The sequence below is a fragment of the Athalia rosae genome, chromosome 4 (assembly GCF_917208135.1).
Source record: "Athalia rosae chromosome 4, iyAthRosa1.1, whole genome shotgun sequence".
In the NCBI taxonomy this organism is placed as follows: Eukaryota; Metazoa; Arthropoda; class Insecta; order Hymenoptera; family Athaliidae; genus Athalia; species Athalia rosae.
This window is the reverse complement of record NC_064029.1, coordinates 7,811,661-7,831,146: the sequence shown is the minus strand read 5'-3', so window position 1 is coordinate 7,831,146 and position 19,486 is coordinate 7,811,661. Positions and strand designations below refer to the sequence as shown.

The window sequence follows — 19,486 nt, the reverse complement described above, 5'->3', positions numbered from 1 at the left end:
AACGTGATACCCAAATTGGAAATATATTCGATCGGCTATGATGTGATTAAACAAGATTTAATATTTTGCAGGTATGGAAATTTAATTACCTGGATGTATTTTATTAAATTAATCATCGTACATAAAAAGGGTGTGCAGCGATGGTCGTCGCTGAGAAATGAAGCGTCATTTTGATTTTTTTTTTTCTATTATTTCTTAGATGAAATGATCTTAGAAAGTAGAAAGGCTTTAATAGTAAAATAACATAGATGCATAATCCCGAAATTCGGTGCAGCTGAGAAATAAGTTTTCATCAATTTTCTTTGAATATACTCTCTGAAAATTTGACGGAACAAAAAAGATAAAAAAAGCCATTTGCCCAATCGTCATGCATCAGACGTTCGGCGTTAGATAAGCTTTCACTTCACATATGGGAAACAAACACTATTATAGGAACATTCAATCTCCAATGTGGGAATAAAATTTCTCTCGTGATCAGGCATAGACAATAATACCTGTATAGTCATGGAAAAGAAACGATTGTTCTGACACAACGCAGCAGCTGTTTTATATATGCGAAGAGTTTTGCATCGAAATTGAAGGTGGCAGTGATTATTTGATTTTATTTATTCATTTTTTGTCAGCTGACATTTCGATTGCCATTTCTTGATAAAAAGTGGGCCCAATTTCAATGTCTAATTGCAAGTTTAAAGTCTAACGCGCCGAGAAGGGCACTCGCAATTTTAAACAAATCGGCGGTGCGAGGGGGTGAATTTCAATTTCTCGTATTACGAAGTCGGAGCTGTATAGATGTACGTGAAATATTTTCATTTCCGCCTTTCGGATCGAAGAATTCACCCCTACTTCACAATGTCGATGATGGAAAATTTGTTTTATTTGTATCGATATATTATTCATATATACATAAATCCTTCATATATTTCGAACATCCGCAAAGATACGTTTATTCGCTATTGATTGAATATATAGTCTTATTAATATTAATAAGTGCTGGGCAATTTTTATACATAATACACTTATATATTAATTGTATTAAATTATACTATATAATAACCTTCGTGGAGACCAGCTCCAAAAATCTATTGTACCTACCACAGCTGAATTGATCATCCGTGTATTTTCAGTTATTAAAAAATTACACAATTACAACTGAGGATCAGTTGTCTTACCCGTCGGTTACTGCAATTAACGAGCGGAAATGACGCATCATTCGTACGACTGATATCCCTACGTACGTACGTATTACGCAGATATCCGATCGTCAACTAATTTGCCCTTCACCCAAATAATCTTTCACGAGTTTGACCAGGATAAAAAATATGAGCGGAAAGATAATTTATTAAAATCCATGATTACATTATAGGTGTATTACCTGTCTGCAAATTATCGGCACTCGATACCTCTCAAGGCGTATACGATATCGAGAGTTTCAAAGTTATTGACTGGCGAATTTATCGTATCAAATTATCGCAAAACAGTAACCAGCAAGTAGACAACTTTTTTTTGTATTTCCGATTGTTTCGCACACGTTCACTTATCGTTGAAAATTATTATCACCCTTCGGTGCACTCGCATGAAGTATTGTATTTCTATTTTTTATCAGGTCAGCGAATGGTGCCAATGATGAGGCACCGAGGACGAAAACAACTTTCAAATTGCTGCGAAACTAGACGGACAATACTTGGATAAATTGAAATAATTCACACGTTTAATCGTATATGCTTATTAACGAGCAACTGAACAATTCTAAACAATTTCATTACGTCTGAACATGTACGCATACGCTGGTGAAATTATTGATTTTTCAATTTTATGACGGGGAAAAAATAGAAAAAATCTGTATCTTTTCAAACGGGTCACTACTCACGTTGTCCGTATGATACGACGACTACAATTAAAGCGTGCCTTTATTACAAGTTTTGTTATAAATTTAAAATCCCTTTTGCAAAACATTTAAAGTACAAATAGAAACGATACAAAAAATCTCCCTGCATCTATATGTATAGGGGCAGGCCGCGTAAATTGTTCCCATTTTCTCCTACGTACATAAAGAATTAATTCAAGTTTTTATATGTGATTACCGAAAACAGACGAGACCCTGTACTATATTATAGTATAGTGCTAGAGCGCCCGTTCTGGCGGCTAAAAATTTCAATACCTATCAATTTCCCTAACTTGGTATATATCTTATTTAATTTCATTTCATTTCTAAATTTGCGCTCGCTTCATTCGTCGAGACATAATACATCAACAAAAACGGCTAGCCTATGATTATTCAAATAGTTTTTCTTCTTGAATACATCGTTATTACAGAGTCGAGAAAACAAGTTTGTCACCCCTTTAGATTCCGATGAGTATAAAGATCGAGATTTACTTGGTCAGTGGCTGGAAAATTTTGCAAAATCAATTCTCTCACTTCGAATAATACGTCCTCACTTACAGATATAGGTATTAGTAGCGAAGCACTTGATTGCCTGAGCTATTTTCATTGATCCTAGAAACGAATAGTAAATTAATGAAATCGATAAAAAAATAAATAAGAGGAAGCGAGAGCTATACTTCATTGGTCTAGGATTAAATTTGATAATCGATATTGCACTGAATATTCTTATCGTCGCTGCAGATTATCGATGAGGAGAGTAGAGGTTTACGGTGCGGTTGGAAAATTTAGTAGCATATGATAAAATGGAAATCTTTTTAATCAAATAGCATACCGCGCGAGTAATAATCGTACAAGTTAAGGTTCATCGAAAAAATGATCAGCGATGACTAAGTTTTTTAAATATTTATGAAATAAATAAATAATCGAATGAAAATAAATGAATAAACCGCGAGTACACACAGGTACGTGTACCACTCTCCTCATGGTGTTGGTACAATTGAAAATTCTCAAATTCCCAACTTTGATCGTAATTGGTAAAACCAAACGCCGGAAGGCCGCGAGCACGTAAATTACTTTACACACACACACCGGGAAGCATTGTCTTCTTCCCGCGCCTCAGCTCATTTCCCTGCCAACAGCCGCGAACCCGTGCACTAGGGAAAGGTCTCAGTGTTAATAGAGACTAATTAACTAAGGCTTGGGGAGCGGGTTTCAGACGCTCGTAGTAATTTGTTCGATGACGGTGACGTCGCGATGAGCCCTGGGACGTGTCCGGTAGACTTCTTGATGACTGAGTCCCTCGGGAAAGCTTTTGCTCGGTCTAAGAGCCCCGTGAAATTGTGGATGAAAGTATCCAGGCGGCTCCATTACCTGGGGGCCGACTTCGTGGTCCAGATCAACGTCCAAGGGTACGTGTAAACTTTGCGATTTCGGTAGACGGGGTCTCGGAGGTGGTGGACAGGCGCAGGGCGGAGGCGGGGCTCCGATAGCCGAGGAAGAGGGTTGCCGTCCCCAACCCACCAGAAACAGTAATGCCGCCCCCGACAGGGAACTCAAGGTACACGCGTAGTAACCGACCCGCGGGCTGCTCTCGTTCATGTAACCTGCGGCTCGCGAGAGAAACACATTTCGTCGTGAGAGTCTTCGGAGTCCAGGTGAAAATCACCCGAGCTGGTTCGCCGTGAACTCGTCCGGGTTTTTGGCGATTTTTATACGTTACCTGTCAGAGGAACTCCTAGAAGAATGGGCAAGGCTTCGGCCGCTTGCACGAGGGCCCATGCTCTGGAAAAATGTCTAGCCCTGAGACGTTCGAGGGCGAGCATTTTCAGGGAATACAAAACCCCTCCGAGTGAGGCTCCGTAGAGACCGGACGCGAGGACCAATCCGTGGTAACCTCTGACGCTGCCCAGTGCGACCTGTGCGACAGCTTAAACCAATCACGTTACCTAAGTCTGTTTCCGATCCGCCAAACTATTTCGGTCTGATCACGCTCCGGTGAACTTTGACCGCCGTCCGACCCGAGGCCCCCCGCAGTTTTGTCATTTCCGTAAATGATCCGAATCCCCGGCTACGTAGCGCCGCGAATATCCCAGATGAAATATAGAGAAACCGAGCGGAACGATATTCCCAGGTCGGACGGCGAACTCGAGTTCCTCGGGTATGCAGACGGATTTTACGTCGTCGAGGACGAGCCTCGGTGCTCCAGAGATTGCGAGTTGTAAATTCTGCATAGATATGATGTCTAGGATTCGGATGGGTTATAATCCCAGAAAATTTCGTCTCATAGAATTTCCCTCTGCAAACCTTCTCGCAATTTTCTCTCCAAAGATAATCTTGTATTTGAAAGAAAAAAAAAAAAAAAAAGAACGAGTTCCATAAAAATTTGAACAAGTTGCTATTACTTGTCGAGGAAAAGTAGAGATAAATAGATCTTCTCGTGAAATATAAAAGAATAACACCTTGGAAACACGGAGGAAAATTGTCCGCTCAAACTTTGTCGATTCTTTTTTCCCCCCTTCTTATCCCTCGCTTCGTAACCGCGAAACGTTTGACGAGGTTGAAGATATGGTGAATTACTCGAGGGTATCGGTTGTCTCGGAACGCTATGGATCCTAGGTGTGCGGTACGATTGTCTAGGGAAATGTGTAAATAAATTACGCAGTTCGTCTCGAGAGTTCGTCTTTGGGAAGGAATGAATCGAAAGTTTATCATACGATGGGACTACCGCCTCATACCGCAGCTGTGATCTCATCGGCAAGAAAGGTGAACGTGACGCAGCCTTGAATCCGATTGTATAGTTCAAAGGTTCAGTCGGGTTGCACGAATCCTCGTATAATAATGGCAAATGGAAAGATGGATGTGATTTTTTTCTCATGCCCGCAGGAACATTGCTCAACAGAGTAAGTGTACGAAGAGAATAACGAGAAAGTGAAAAGGGGGAAACGGGAGAGAAAGTTTTATTAGCGTCTCGAACATGCGAGTCTCCTGAGAGAAAAAAAGTGGGAGTAGGTATAGTTACGCGGTACACGAGGTGCGCGTTACGACGTGCAGGAGTCAGAGTGCGAGATGAAAATGCGGAGAATTTGAAAAAAGTCAAATAAAAAGAGGCGGGAGAGAGACGATGTGGGCGCGGGGGGGGGGGTGAATTTCAGGAAGACGTCGACCATGCTAATGCTTCCGAGCGCGTATCTCGCCCTCGCCGTATCACCGTCGGAAATCTCAGCCATTGCATACGGAAGCAGTTATTTACGGGAATTTGATACTTTGGGAGGAAGATGTTCTTTCAGTCGATTCGAACGAGCTGCTAGCGTATAAAAAGATTCCCCGACCGGGACCGAACGTGAACACCTTTCGAGCTATTATACGACCTTTTCGGTCGTCGCTACGCTCGTCTCTCCCATCGTTGATATGTCCGCGACGTTCGATTGATCACGCCACCCCCGCGACTGGAGAACCACCTCGTACACTCCGTTCCTCATTCCTTATGCTTTACGCTTTATAAGCTTCATATCCGCGCGGCAAAGCCCTGCGAGAGGTCGTTGGCGAACGCCGTCAAAGTTGAATATACGTTTTTTACTTTCGTATTTTTGTTTGTTTTTTTTTTTTTTGTTTTTTCCATCATTTTTTGTTGTTTGGAAACTACACTGGCGCCATCCGGCTCGTCAACTACGAGACTCAAGGTGGGGCATTGTCATCCGTGTACCCATTCAAAGACTTTTCGAGCACCATTGAAACTCCGGTATTCAGCCACAACTCGAGCGCTCGATAACAATTAGCTGACGAGTAGCGAGGAACAAAAACATCCTCGAGTGATGCAGCTTCCCTCACTTTGACTGTCATTATGCAGGAACTGCGGCCCCGAACAAAAAAAAAAATATACCTACCAGCTATGCAAATCGATCGTACCACAAAACCACCCGATTCTCTGATTTCGGCAAAAAAAATATATTCAAAACGAACGCCGATCGCAATCAAAGTACTCGACGATGCTAATTTTTCATGAACCACGATTTCGCGAGCCACGGTATCCCTCTCTCCTACCGTTGTGGAATTTTTTCGAGTGTTTAATTTGAAGAGATTTTTTTTTTCTTTTTGTTTTTTCTCGTTTCACGTCGGGGTGAAACTGGTTCGAAACCGGCTCGCTAACCGTAACCGCGTTCGCTGCTACAGTCTCGCTTCTCTGTTACCGTTCTTTTTTTTTTTTTCTTCGCCACCGTCGGTTTTCCATAAGATACCGGAATATCGCGCCCTGTAGAAACGTTTTTTGAGTTGGAGAACATCGTGTTTCGCGCGCTACTCCTCGCGTGCACTCTGCAGCACCTCCATGTACGGCTCGACGAAGCGGTCCGTATCGCGTAAGCTCCTACACTTGCCCCTAGAGTGAAAAGAATTTCCATTCTCTATTCTCTATCCGCCACTTTTTACTCTCACGGCAGCGCGGTTGAATATTGCAGCGTGTTAACCAAGGGCTGAATTGTTAATGGTGGTAGTCTGGCTGGGTGCCCCCCAACTCGCAGTACACCGCGCGCCAAACCTACTATATATATGTATGTATATATATATGTATTTTATATAACCGCAAAAAGAAACTTGTGTGTTCACAACTTGCACCGACTTCTGTATACAATTTCCCTTTATTTCAACTCTTCTCTCTTATTTTACGTCTGACCCGGAGTCGCGGTTTATCTAATTTCGAGCCCTCGAGCAATGGTGATTTCCGTGGTCCGAAATTACTCTACATAACGCGATGCTTCCTGTAGCCGTCGCTTTTATTCCAAGGCACGAAGAATTCGTCACGGACTTCCTATAACGCGAGTACCAAGTAGTAAGTAGAAGAAAAACTTCTATCGATGTTCGAAATCAATAAACGTTCTTTTTTTTTCAACCGCGTTGTAAGCGACATCCCCCTGTATTCGGTATCAGGGATATAACCGGGATATCGGACGTGCCATGTATTTTACTTATATCACTTTATAAATTGTTATCCGTTCGAACAATACGAGCCGAAGTCGAGGAGAAAATATCAAAGAGTTTATTACTCCGTATAGGTGTATAAAGCTTCTCGGTGCAGCAGGTGCATCGAGGAAGTGTCGTTTGCGTCGATATTCTTAAAGAAGATAAATCCGAAGTACTCGGACCGGAAAGAAAAGGCAATCGAGGAGGGTGGAGGGCATACGGTTCTGGTGATGGTTTTAAGAAGTTAAGATGCAAGCGGTGAAGACGGAGTTTATAAATAATAACTTCATTCTTTAACGAGGAACGGAACGGATGAGATGAGATCAGCATTTCAACGGATTGTTAAATCGCGAGCAGCTTATGTTGCCGAGATTCGACATTCGGACGGGGATATCGGATCAACAAGTATAACCCCGTTGTTTACTCGACGCCCCTCCGGCTCTAGGTTCTCTCGGCTCTTGTTCTAACCATTTCTCAAGATTTTCTCAGACTCTTTTTCTCATGCCGCGAACAACTTTCTGCGGTTGCGTGTTATTTTTATTCCTCTTTCGGGTCGCGTATCCGACCCGAAAGAATTTCGAAGATTTCGAGAACGACGTCGGGCGGGTTTGCTACAGGTGTAAAAATTGTCGATAAATTGGGAAACGTTCCGGCGGATTCGACCGGATTACTTCCGGAGCTTTTTGATCGTAAATTAAAAACAAATCAAAAGAATAGAAAAGATTGTGAAAAAGGAGGAGCGATTAAACCTGAATTACTGACTCCACTGATAAAGGGGTGATTCAAAAGTCGTTCTTTATTGTACGGGCGTTGAATGGTTGCGAAAGAATTAAGCAAGAAAATTAACGAGGATGGGTGCAAGGGAGCGATAACATTTACGGAAGAAAGTCAATCGTCGCGAAAAGGGCGCTAATCACTAATGGCATTTCGAGACGAAAACTCTCCGGCGAGATCCCTGTAACGGAGGGGCGAAGGGGGAGTGGGTGGGGGATGAACGGGAGAGAATGGGTAGGAGACATCGGAGTTGTTTGCGTAAGAATCTCATTAACGCAAGGTCAACGGGCGTTATATCCATACCCCGTTCCGATGGCTGTAAATTGAAGTGTGAGTTCAGCGGTGGATCCGCAGTATAGCCAAAAGTCGACCGCGAGCTCCAGCGAGATATTGAAAAGGGGACGCATTTCGAGTGTTTGCCATGGAATCTCATCAACCCCGAAGGTCAAAGGAGGAACGTCTGGCTAATAGCCATAAATCGAAGTGTGAACGCGCAGTGATAACTTACGCGGTCGTTTCCGCTCTTTGTTTCTCATCTCTTATCCCCGGACAAAAGCTCCGGCCGCTTTTACGGCGTATATATATTGGATATATATATATATACACACACATTTCTCAGACTTCTGTTCCGGGCACAAGCGCTCGAGAAATTTTTACGACTCGGGAAAGACGCGCTTCGCCGCGGGATTCCGTGGCGGAGAAGATAAGGGGGGGGAAGAAAAAAAATAAATAAGTGTCGGGAGGAACCGCGAGCGTGACGGGACCACGCGACTAAAAAAAGGGTCAAGGCGGATACTAACCGACACCGATCAAAGCTGCTTGGCATAAATATTGTCGGGACACCAGACACTGGGCCGAAGGTCTGGCCGTGACCACCCCCCATCCGGCGCAACCCAACGCGGCGGCGAGCCCCAGGCACGTCTGCAGCAGGACCAGAGCGCTGGCCTCCAAACCGTCCTGGTATCCTTGGAGAGCCTGGAATCACGTGATTTTTCTATATTTGCGAAACCCCGGAATTAGGACGGAGGGGGTAGCGGAAGCCGTAAGGAATGACCGTCACAGACGTTCGCTAGGTGTAGGTAGTTATTCGTAACGCGATCTCATGCGGCAAGGAGTTCGCGGGCGTCCAATTTTAGATATTTAAAACTCTCCGCGCCGGGGTTGAAATTGCAGTATTAATGCCACCGGGTATATAAAACTACCCGGTACGACCGTAGCTGCTTCGAAATTGATTAGCCGGTACATTCGAGTGTGTATATAATATATAACTGTTAGCGTACATAATGTACGATGTATAAGTATAGGAATTCCCGAGCGAATCAATTATGAACTTTGCGCTTTTTAGCTTTTAGCTTTACCGTACACCTTATATATCACCCGCCGTTATCCGTGTACACTTGATCGATCGAACTTCGGCTTTTGCCACGTTGGAAAGCTCTACAGGTAAAATCATAACGGATACGTGCGGGAGAAACGGGTGCGAAAATTTATAGAGATTCAGGAATTACTTACTATGTAAAATGCAGGTGTGTAGAGACCGAAACCAGCAGCTCCCGCGGCAAGCATCAGCATCCGGACAGGGCGGCTCCCCAAGGGACTTAAGTCCACCCAGGGTGGTCTGGGTGTCCTCAGGGCTGGTTTCCGCTCTTTGACCTTGCTCTGTTGATTTTTCAAATGGAGTATAGCCCGCCGTTGAGGGTGATAAAGCGACGCACTCCTGTAGATCAGACCCAGAAAAAAGGCCAACGATAGGGCCCCCGTCACGGACTGAAGACCCAACCTCCATCCTAATTTTCTGCGCACGTGAAAAATAAAAAAGAATGAAAATATTTCCGAGGGTGCGGCGGAAAAGGTTATATGCCAAGGTGAACGGCATCGAGATAAACGTGATATTTTAATCCCACCCCAATTTTGACGAGGCTAATTAACTCCTGTCACCGTTCACGACGTTATCTAAACACATAACTCAGACCCCCGCAGGATGTCTGCTGCGGTTCGCGGTGGATGATCGAGGGCGAGCCTGAGGATAAAAGCTACCCGGGATCATAGATAGGTACTGAAAGGGTAATGAACCTGGGCCGAGACTTGAGCGGTGTTTTTGGGATTCTTTCTTTCTTCTCACCGGCCTAGGCGAGTAGAAATTCAATAACACGTCGCCGACGTTGTGGAGCTTTTTTGAGGAGTTTCAATCTCATGAAAACGAAATCAATTTTAGCGGCAATCGAAGCTGAATTTCGAAGGTTCGATGTATCGCGCATGTTGTGGGTACACGGAACTTTTGCGACGAGGAATATTAAAAAATAATGAATAAAGATAAGCGTTCGGTGGCAGTTGATTTAAAGATTTCATTACACGAGCGAAACGCACGGAACGAACGGACTATAAATCAATAATACGGAGAGTCAAACGAGCCGTTGGGGGAAAAAATTTGCGGTGAACAAAAAAACAAGTTTCGCACAAGTTACTCCACTCATCATACGGACGAAAAGAAATGAGTAAAGCAGCCCTGTTTTCTCGGTCGGAGCCGAAGGACAAGCAAATTCCGGCGTATCGGGCAAAGACGAACAAACGAAAAAGCACTCCGAATCGCGGAGAGTCGGACTCGGATGAAAACGTACAACTTTGAAGAAAAAAGGAATAACGTAAAAGCAAACTAAGAACTATCGATATCGATCTCGGGATTCCTTCTGTTTAACTTAAAGCTCGCATATAAAGAACGGACTAGGGCGGAGAAAAAGTAATCAAAAGCGAGTGAAAAAAGAAGTCTCTAACGATCCCTATCCGCAGAGTTTTGTTGTAAATTTCCCGGAGGCGCAAACACCCGATCGCGAATAATTAGAATTTTCGATTCACGTGGAGTCCACTCGACGAAAATAAGAGAAAAAGAGAGAACGCGGTTTCTCAGCTGCAAAAAAAGCTCGGGGAAAGTCGAAACGTTAAATTACAGTTTCTTGGTTTTTAAGACTTGTTTTTGGTCGGGGAATCGCCTCGCTTCTTCGCCGACGAGGGCCGAAATTCGAAGCTTTCGAAGTTCGTAGTTGGTCGCTAGATCCAGAGGCGGAATAAAATATCCAGACGCCGTATCTTCCACGCTGATATATCCCATCCGCAGTTTAGGAACTTTAAACGATATATCGGCGTATACGTGCATTTCGCACGGTCCATATCCAATGCATTCCTTGGATCATAGGAAATGCATTTCCCCTTGAATTCCCGTTGGACTTGGCGCTCCGGTGACTCCTGCACACAAAACACACACGCGCACGCACACAGAGAGAGAGAGAGACTACGTGACATTCCCGCTCTACACGGGAACCGGCAACGGCAACAGCGGGACGCGGGAATTGCCGTTACTCTGAAATATTATCGCACAAAAACTCAGCAGAGCACGAACATCAAACATCAACGTTTCACCTCGATGAATGTGCACTGCAGTCACGGTATAATATACCTGCGCACCATACGGGAACACGAATGCGCTGCGAAACGTTCAGGTATAAAATTAACCCTGATACACACGTAAAACGCACACATCTCGTTGGGTAGGACGTACCAGAGTTTTCACGGCTTGCCGATTACACACGTTCACCCTGGAATCACCTTTTCATACGTACGCGTATCGTCGTCTTAATAATTTACTGCCTCCGGATCGCGGTCCCATTCAAATCGGAGGATTGAAATCCGCATTAAAACAATTTCAATGATACCTCGTACGGGGAATTCGCGTAACACCGAAAGCCTCTTAAATTGAGCCTCCGGGTTATATTTCTATACCTGCGGCGGCTACAGGTAAGCGTTATCGGATGTCGTCAAATTAATACGTCGCGTAAATATCTCGAGCGTTATATACAGCGCGATTCGCAACTAGTAGTAGTACGAGTCCCCTCTGATATCGGTTCAATGTACCGCGAGAATGGAAGGGTGGAGAAAAATCGACCGCTCCAACGCTCCTATACCCGGGGTAAAGAAGCGCGATCGTGAATCACCATTTAACGGATCTTACAGCGAATCTCAAACTGGCGATTATCACTTTTATAAAATACTTCAACCGGAAATCGAAATTAACTCACAGGGTGAAAAGTCCATCGCGTTATCACGAGGCCGAAACTCGCCGGTAAAAATGCCGAATCTCCCTATCGTATATTTATCGACATCAAAATATCCCGAATACGTGTTAAACTACATTTTTTTCTCACTGTATACTAAATTTTATTTTCTCGCGTCGGAATCGAGTCGCGTCTCCCGACCTCTCGCGAGTCAGAGGTCGAGGGGAAGAGGGGTGGTAAGTGTAGCCAAGTGCATCGGAGGAAGACCGGAGAGAGGGTCGGTAAGACAAAGTGCAAGAGGTGCGCAGGCAGAGAGAGGGGTGGAAGACCGTCGGGGTCTACTAGCGGGTAGTTACAAGGTAATATTAAAGCTCGAAAGTTGAACACCGCGCGTTGTTACGGCGTTCGGTACTCTCGAAGGTTTCATTAGTTGGCAATTACAGAAGTTTGTGTTGATCGCGCTCGTTTCTGGCAAGTTTCATTTCATATCGGCCACTTCATTTCACTCGCTGGCGCGGGCGTAGCTCCGCACCCGTACCTCCCCCTCCCCCTCGTGCACCAGGTGTTTGCACCGAATCCCCGCGAATTTGGTATATAACGCTTGCGTGTAAGTGTACGTGGAATACCGCGGGTAAGGGGCTCACGATCGGTATACGTGCGGCGATCGTCCCGCGGGATTTCTCGCGGGTAAGACGCTCGATTCCGACGTGTAAATCACACCCGTCCGATTCAACGAGGCAATCCGCGAGGTACCCGCCGCCGCTTTTACCGCCGCCGCTATCAAATTAGACTCATTTCAAAATGCCGCGGTACGCTTAAGTATCGGCTCAACGAAATTCTTCTCAGTTTCGAGTTGTTAAACTCTGATTTAACTTAGCGAGCAAAGAGCGAACCTTTCACCGTTTCCAAGTGTTTTTTCACGACTCCGTGTATACGTAATACCCAGAAAATGCTCCTCGATTTTACACCACCGTAAACCCACTTACGGGTACATACATAAGTTACATGTAACTACCTATGTTCGCATAAATGCATGCGTATCGAGAGTCTACCGTGGCTGCTGCAGGCGTTTCAAAATTTACATGCATGGCAATTAACGTTTGCCGTAAGTTTACGAGCTTTTGAGTACATAAAACGTGGTACACGAGTACGGTGTGGATTATAACGGCACGTGTTAAGCATCTACTACGCGCAACGTATCTACCGGTTATAAATAATATCGAAGCGACGCATCGTGCGCGCCGCGTTACGTCGGAGAGATTTCGAGTCGATCGGCATAGGGCGAAGTATAGCGCGGAGGGCGGTAAATCCCGCGGCGAGAAGCATCGGTTAAAACCGGTCAAATCGGTATTAGGAAAACGCGAATTAACGAAGCTTCGGAAATTGGTCGGTGCGGCCGGCGACTCCCGCCCGGCTTTACTCCGCGGGACGGTAAGCAAGCGGCGAGCGTAACGCGGTAAAGGCTCAACCACCCCGTCGTTCGTCGGACGTACGTCGGTAGCTGCGGGGAGGCAACGTCAACGGGGAACGGCTTTTCCCGGGGAAACGCGAGCGTCGCGACGGTGTCAACACTCGACGTACTCGGCGTCGATGTTGCACGCGTCGCGACGCTCGATCACGCACAGGGGTGCAAAACGAAGCGCAGGGACGCCGCTTTCGCTCCCCCGAGAGTTCGCGGGCAGAGACGACGAGGTGCCGCGTTACGTTATACCCTACGTCGTTATACGTATACCCGCGTACGTAGTACGAGCCGTGTATCGCGTATGGTACGGTTACACGTCGTCAAACGCCCGGAGCACCGGCTTCGCGACGAGATGCATCGCGCGGACGCCTCGCGTCGGGCGAATATCGACGAGACCAATTTCCCCGCTCGATTATTACCGCGTTATAATCAACGTGCGTTTAATATCGAATCAAAGGCAACCGCTCGCCCGTTCGGGTTCAGCCCGTACCACGGGTTTCATGCATATTCTACAAACGACAGGCGCCCCTCGCGCTGCGGGTAACAGATTTCAAAATCACATCGGCACCGTCGATCTATCATTTTAACGGAATTAGCATTCCGATTGTACCGCGCGATCGAAATCGCTCTTTGCCTACGCTATTGCGGAATACTTCGGTTCCGTTGGTTTTTTTTCTCCATTTATTTAGATTTGTGTTCTTTTTTTTTGTTTTGTTTTATCACAAATGCGGAATAAGGTAAATAAATTGACCGCGAGTGGACTGGCTGAGGTCCAGCCAGTACTTCGTGAGAAATAGAGAAATACGGCTGACTGTATCGGTAAATTAAATTAACCTCCCTCAAAATAGTCCGCGACGAACGTTGAGGTTGATGTAACGCAATATTATACGTTAAAAATGTTTGTTCAATTTTATTTTCCGAATAATTTCATCCTCGTAGAGAAACATAGAAACAATCGAGTTTTTCTATTTACATACCCGATTCCGGGGCAGCTATAGATCGCAGAAGCAATTTCATCGGACGATAAAAATTCGGCGATTGGATGCTGCGATCCGTAACAATTACGAATTGAAAAATAGGAAGAGCAAAACTGATAAATCAAGTGCGGTATAAAAGTGACGCCTCGCGGAGCCGTAATTAGCGATCTCCGATAACCATTCCAACGATGGCGTTCCGATTGTCAGAGAATATGAGGTAAAAAGAAGGAGGAAAGAAGATGATGCGGAGCCCGGAGAATTACAGGGACATACAAATATAATATAAGGGAGAGACCGCGGCGGGGTTTCTTTACCGTACAAGGAAGAAGGCATAGATTATCCCACCCTATATTGCCCAAGGTCCCAGGTCGGACGTTAAGCGCGCTTTATGCGCACACCACCTATACACACGTGAGAACGCACCCCGCGTTTCTTTTATTGGAAATTTTATTACCATTTCCCCCGCTTCGCGGCAATAGCCGCAACATATTTTTTCGGCTGTATTTGATTTTCGACCAGTTTGTCGCTGCTATTCCAACATTTTATGAAACTTTCGTAGGGCCTCGCGATTACGTACACCCCATTACGTACACTCACGCATCAACGCGGATCAAAAAACATGTGCTAATATCAATCGCTGAGATGTGGTTTAATGTGGATAGTCTTCCGAGAATCAATGTCGGGATCGGATAAATATGTCAGGAAATTCATTCTCAGACTCAAGGGTTGAAGAGTTCCGGTAGCTCGCAATATATATCTATGCTGCAAGCGGAGATAGTAAACTTTTGCGAAATATCGGTACAGCGTAAAATTTGCGGCGATTGCAGAAGCCGGAGGTTTTCCGAGTGACGACGTGGCGTTGATCGAGATAGGAGGCTATTTAACCGAAGATTATTATCCTCCGATGATTCAGGTGGAGCGGAGTGGTACACCACGTCACACACACACACACACACGGAGATAAGCCGCGAGTCGCGGCACGACGACGTTTATACCACCCGGTCGCACGCGACGCGAAGCGAGCTACGTACCTATACATAGGTATAGTTATCGGGTGACATAGGGAATACCGAATATGGGTGGTATGTATATGGGGGATAAGTAAAGCTATGGTTTTCCAATAATGAAATAACTCGGCTACGATATTATTCTCCCAGGGGAATGTTTCGCGTCTCCCCGTTCGCGCGAGGGGTGGATACCGGTGGCCTCTGGTTGATTTAATTCAGCCGTAATTCTTACGAAATATGTGCCCCGGGAAAGATCCACCGGCGTCCATTGAAACCCCCGACGAACCTGCCCCCTCAAAAATTATAACCGAAACGATATCAATTTTGCATAAGCCCTGCAACAGCTGTAGACAAACGATAAGTGCAACGGGTTGTTCCTGCAAGCTCTGCGCGCTTCAACACCTCGTATACATATTAATATATTACCTGCGAACGTGAAAGTGTTACGGGAAATGAATACGCACACAGGTGTCACACCGTTCGCACGTATCGTTTCGTATCGTACAAGGAGATCGTTGACGACGATTCTTGCGAGACTGATCAGCAAATGTTCTCCATCCCTCACCCCGCATAAATTCATTTCCACCGCAGAATCATCACCATCCTTTGTACTTCGGAACTCAACTTTGCAAGGTATATGTACCGTAATGAGGTAATACACGTGATTCCAGCTGCTCCGCACATAACCGCAGATACACGGTACACGTTCTACCAATTCTACAATGCGCGTATCAACGTAGAACGGGGTGTGTCCCGAAAGTCGTCCGTACGGGAGGAAGGAAGATCGGGGCGAGAATTTATCGTGTAGAACTCACCCGACAGCCTCTTTGTAGAATACGCTGAAGAGGGCGATTCCGACCCCCGTTCCAGCTTGGACCACCATTTCGACGAATTCTCTTCGTTTCCGGAAGTAGTGGCCGAGCACCAGGCCCGCGGTCTCCTTGACGAGTCCGGCACCGGCGCCCAGAACGACGCCGTAACTGTTCCACGTGTAGAGAAACGATAAACAGAGGTCAAAAATTGTAAACAGTTCGACGAACGGATGAGTAGATACAACCGTGCGACGAAAGGTCTAGCTAGCATCGGCCGATCGTAGCGGAAATTCACCGCGGGGTAAAAGTTCGCAAGTTCGGTATCAGAAGCTACCGCGTTACATGTGTAAGGGTATTAAGAATCACCTAAATCCGAGTTCTGAGCTCATTTACCTCTTCGACGTTACCGAAACTCCGTGCAAATATACCTGAGCTCTTTTGAGGTCAGCACGGAGCTTTTTATCACGTTTTTTCCCTTGTTTACTTGTTTTTATTAGGCCGGGGTTTTCATTTCTCCGATGCAGGGCCGTGGTATTCCGGCGTTTCTTTTACCGCGGGATTTTTCTTTTTTCATTCTCGTTTTTTTCTCCTTTTTTTTTTCATGGAAAAAAGCAGATGCCTATGCGTGCATGTCCATTATCCGTACCCTTTTATACGTACATACTACTACACGTGTATACATTCATCCGATCCCGCTCTCTACATTTTTTCTCTTTTTTTTTATTTTTTTTTTATCAACCAAATCTGGGCTAAAATATACGGCTCGTCTTTGATATTCGCGTCTAATTTCGGTATCTAGATATACTCGCGTTCGCAATGTACCAGGTGTACAATCGAATCAATCAGCCCGCCGACATATACCTGCATTGTACGCGCACGGGCAAATAATGGACGCGAAACTCGAGTCGTTGAAGAAAACTTTCGGGAAAGTATTAATACCGACGGACGTACTTAAACGGAAAACAAGGTCAAACGTTGCCCCTCGGCGCAACAACTTTTCATTCAACCCCGCTTAGTTTATAGAGTTGTCCCCGGAAAACAGCCGGGTCGAACTTTCGGAACGCTACAGAGGTACCCGTTTAATACTGCAGCCGTTGGCCGCGCGATCTGATGCATTCGAATTCTGACCGAACGATTGCGTACGGGTTTTAAAATTAAGACAGGTAAAAAATTTATGGAAATCAGACGAATTCACCGGGCCCGGCGATCGACTCGAGATCGTTCTTTACTTCTATTCTCCTCTTGCAACGTACGTGCGGTATCGTTCAATCACTACACGTTGAGGTTTTCGAGGCATTAATCAGCGGCTAGGCGATGCAACGATCGATTATTCAAAGTTGTTTTATTGACAGGCTGCGTTTCCGCCGCGATCACTAATCAGCGGTCAGCGGGGGGTACGGGGGGCACCGAATCCGGGTTATATCGCGTGCACAAAGCCCGAAGCTGCCGGTCCCCGATAGGGTAAGTTCACAATGACGATACAAGGACGATTTATACCCCCGCCGCGTATATCGGCGGGTATCGCGGTACGATCGAATCGAGACCAATTGTTATAAATGTCGATTGTCACCACGTACCTCAGCAATACCTGGTGCATCTGAAAAGCGAAAGATGTGAAGAGCGAGGCGAGGGCCAAAACGAAGCCTCCTATCACAGCCGTGAGTCTGGTGCTACCGCGTCGACAGACACCGACGACCAGGGGCGCCGATCCCCTAGACACTGCGGCGCTCAAAGCTCCGACCCAGGCTGAAATAAAAGAGGAGAAATAACTTTTTTAGCGAACCCCTGCGCGCCCGGGATACCGACAAAGTTGGTCCTCCCGACATCGGGAGGAATGCGTGTACTTCTTCTACTTTTTCTTCTTTGCTTTACAACCGCTGTTCCTTTTTGTTTTCTCCTCGCACGCGATACCCATCTCGCGAGCAACTTGGTTGAAATGACGTGTGTGCTTCGCGTGGATTAATTATTGAACGGAGAGCGAGTGGCTTAATAGAAGAGACCCCGTGAGCAGCGATCATCTTTGATCTTGAAGGGACGCCTGATTCTCCTTTGTACGCATCATACCGCGAGTTAGGACAGGTGGCACATACATATAATGATCTGGTATAATTAATATCGTACATCCGAATAGGCGTGATGGGTATAACGCATCTCTACGCACATACGTATCGGAAACGCATTCATCACCCCACTACAGGTACCTAGTCATTCATGATTCGGTGCAGGTAGCTTTTCATCGAATGAATTAATCAGGTGGTAATGAATTGTCATATCGTAATAACGTTATCTTGTTTTCGCAGTTCGCCAGGGTGTGATCAGTCGGGCAAGATCTACATTAGGGTGGGTTGAAAAAACATTTTTTTTTTTTTATATTCTTAGCATGGGGGCAAAACTTGGACCTTATGGAAAAAGAAAAATTTTCAAATGTGGAACAAATTTTTTACTTGATATTTTGAGGTAGCCCGAGCGTAGCTGGAGTCAGCGTAGCCAGCAGCGTAGCGCTTTGTTGTGAGACGTCACCTTCGGGGCTGAGCAGAGGTGACGCACCAAAACAAACCGCGCGCCCGTGGCTACGCTGACTACAACAAAGCTCGGGTTCGCTGGTGAATTGAGAAGTTCGAATATTTCGACCTATGCATGGATTGCGACGAATCAAAGTCGGTCTACGATCAAAATACGTAAGAAAAGCATATTAAACCCAATTAAAGAAATGATTTATTTTTTGCTCAAAAATCGAATTTTTTCTTGGTTTTTCAAGAGTAATCTCACATACAATCAGCTCAGGAATCCAAATCTGATAGCCAAAATCATCTACTCGTGCAATCGATCGAGTAATTATTAGGTGGAAAAAATTTTATTGCTGGAAGTATCCCGCTTGATTAATTATTTATTCAAAAAACGATCGGGCTACCTCAAAATATCAAGTGAAAAAATTTGCTCCACATTTGAAAAATCTTCTTTTTTTATAAGGTACAAATTCTGCCCCTAAGCTAAGAAAATGAAGAAAAATTTTTTTTTCTCAACCTACCCTAATCTACATCGATCGCTTTAGATTCGGGCATGATCGGAAGTGGAAGAAAACTTTTCAGATAAATAATACAACGTCGAACGGAATCGCGTATACCAGGGGGGTATCGCGGGAAACTGGCGTCTCGTTTTATAAAAAAAAAAAACTCTTCGCATCCGGATGTGAGCAGCGATCGAAAGTGCGTCGATTGTTAGAAAGACACTGGTCGCCCCCGCGTCGCGTCGGACTAGACATTACGTTACGGATGAAAAATGGAAAATGGAAGAGGGAAAACGGAAATCGTGAGCCGCGATCATCCGATCTCACGAAGCGCGTTCGAAGCTTTCAAGTTTCGTCTGAAATATTCAGTGATATATATTTATCCGAAGCTAGCGGAGTCTACGAAATGACGACCGACTAGGTGTGAGGGTAAATGTACCAGAATAAAACGTGGTTGTAATAATTCGGACGCGGAGGTTAACGATAAGCCGATTTTATCCAATCATATTTACAACGCACGGTGGACGTGTGTACAACGTACGGTATCTTGGAAATTGGAATCT

At 45.3% G+C, this 19,486-nt stretch overlaps 1 protein-coding gene across 1 annotated transcript in view; it reads right to left on the bottom strand.

Moving 5' to 3' along the window:
• Positions 1-61: 61 nt before the first annotated feature.
• LOC105692599 (monocarboxylate transporter 10-like) overlaps positions 62-19,486 on the bottom strand; it is a 78,198-nt gene continuing 58,773 nt past the window's right edge. The window contains exons 7-12 of the mRNA XM_048654726.1: positions 17,494-17,662; positions 15,920-16,084; positions 9,125-9,407; positions 8,413-8,587; positions 3,603-3,809; positions 62-3,486 (exon numbers count right to left, since the gene is read on the bottom strand). Of these exons, the coding sequence (XP_048510683.1) occupies positions 3,095-3,486; positions 3,603-3,809; positions 8,413-8,587; positions 9,125-9,407; positions 15,920-16,084; positions 17,494-17,662 (1,391 nt within the window). The 3' untranslated portion in view covers positions 62-3,094. The remainder of the gene's footprint in view (positions 3,487-3,602; positions 3,810-8,412; positions 8,588-9,124; positions 9,408-15,919; positions 16,085-17,493; positions 17,663-19,486) is intronic.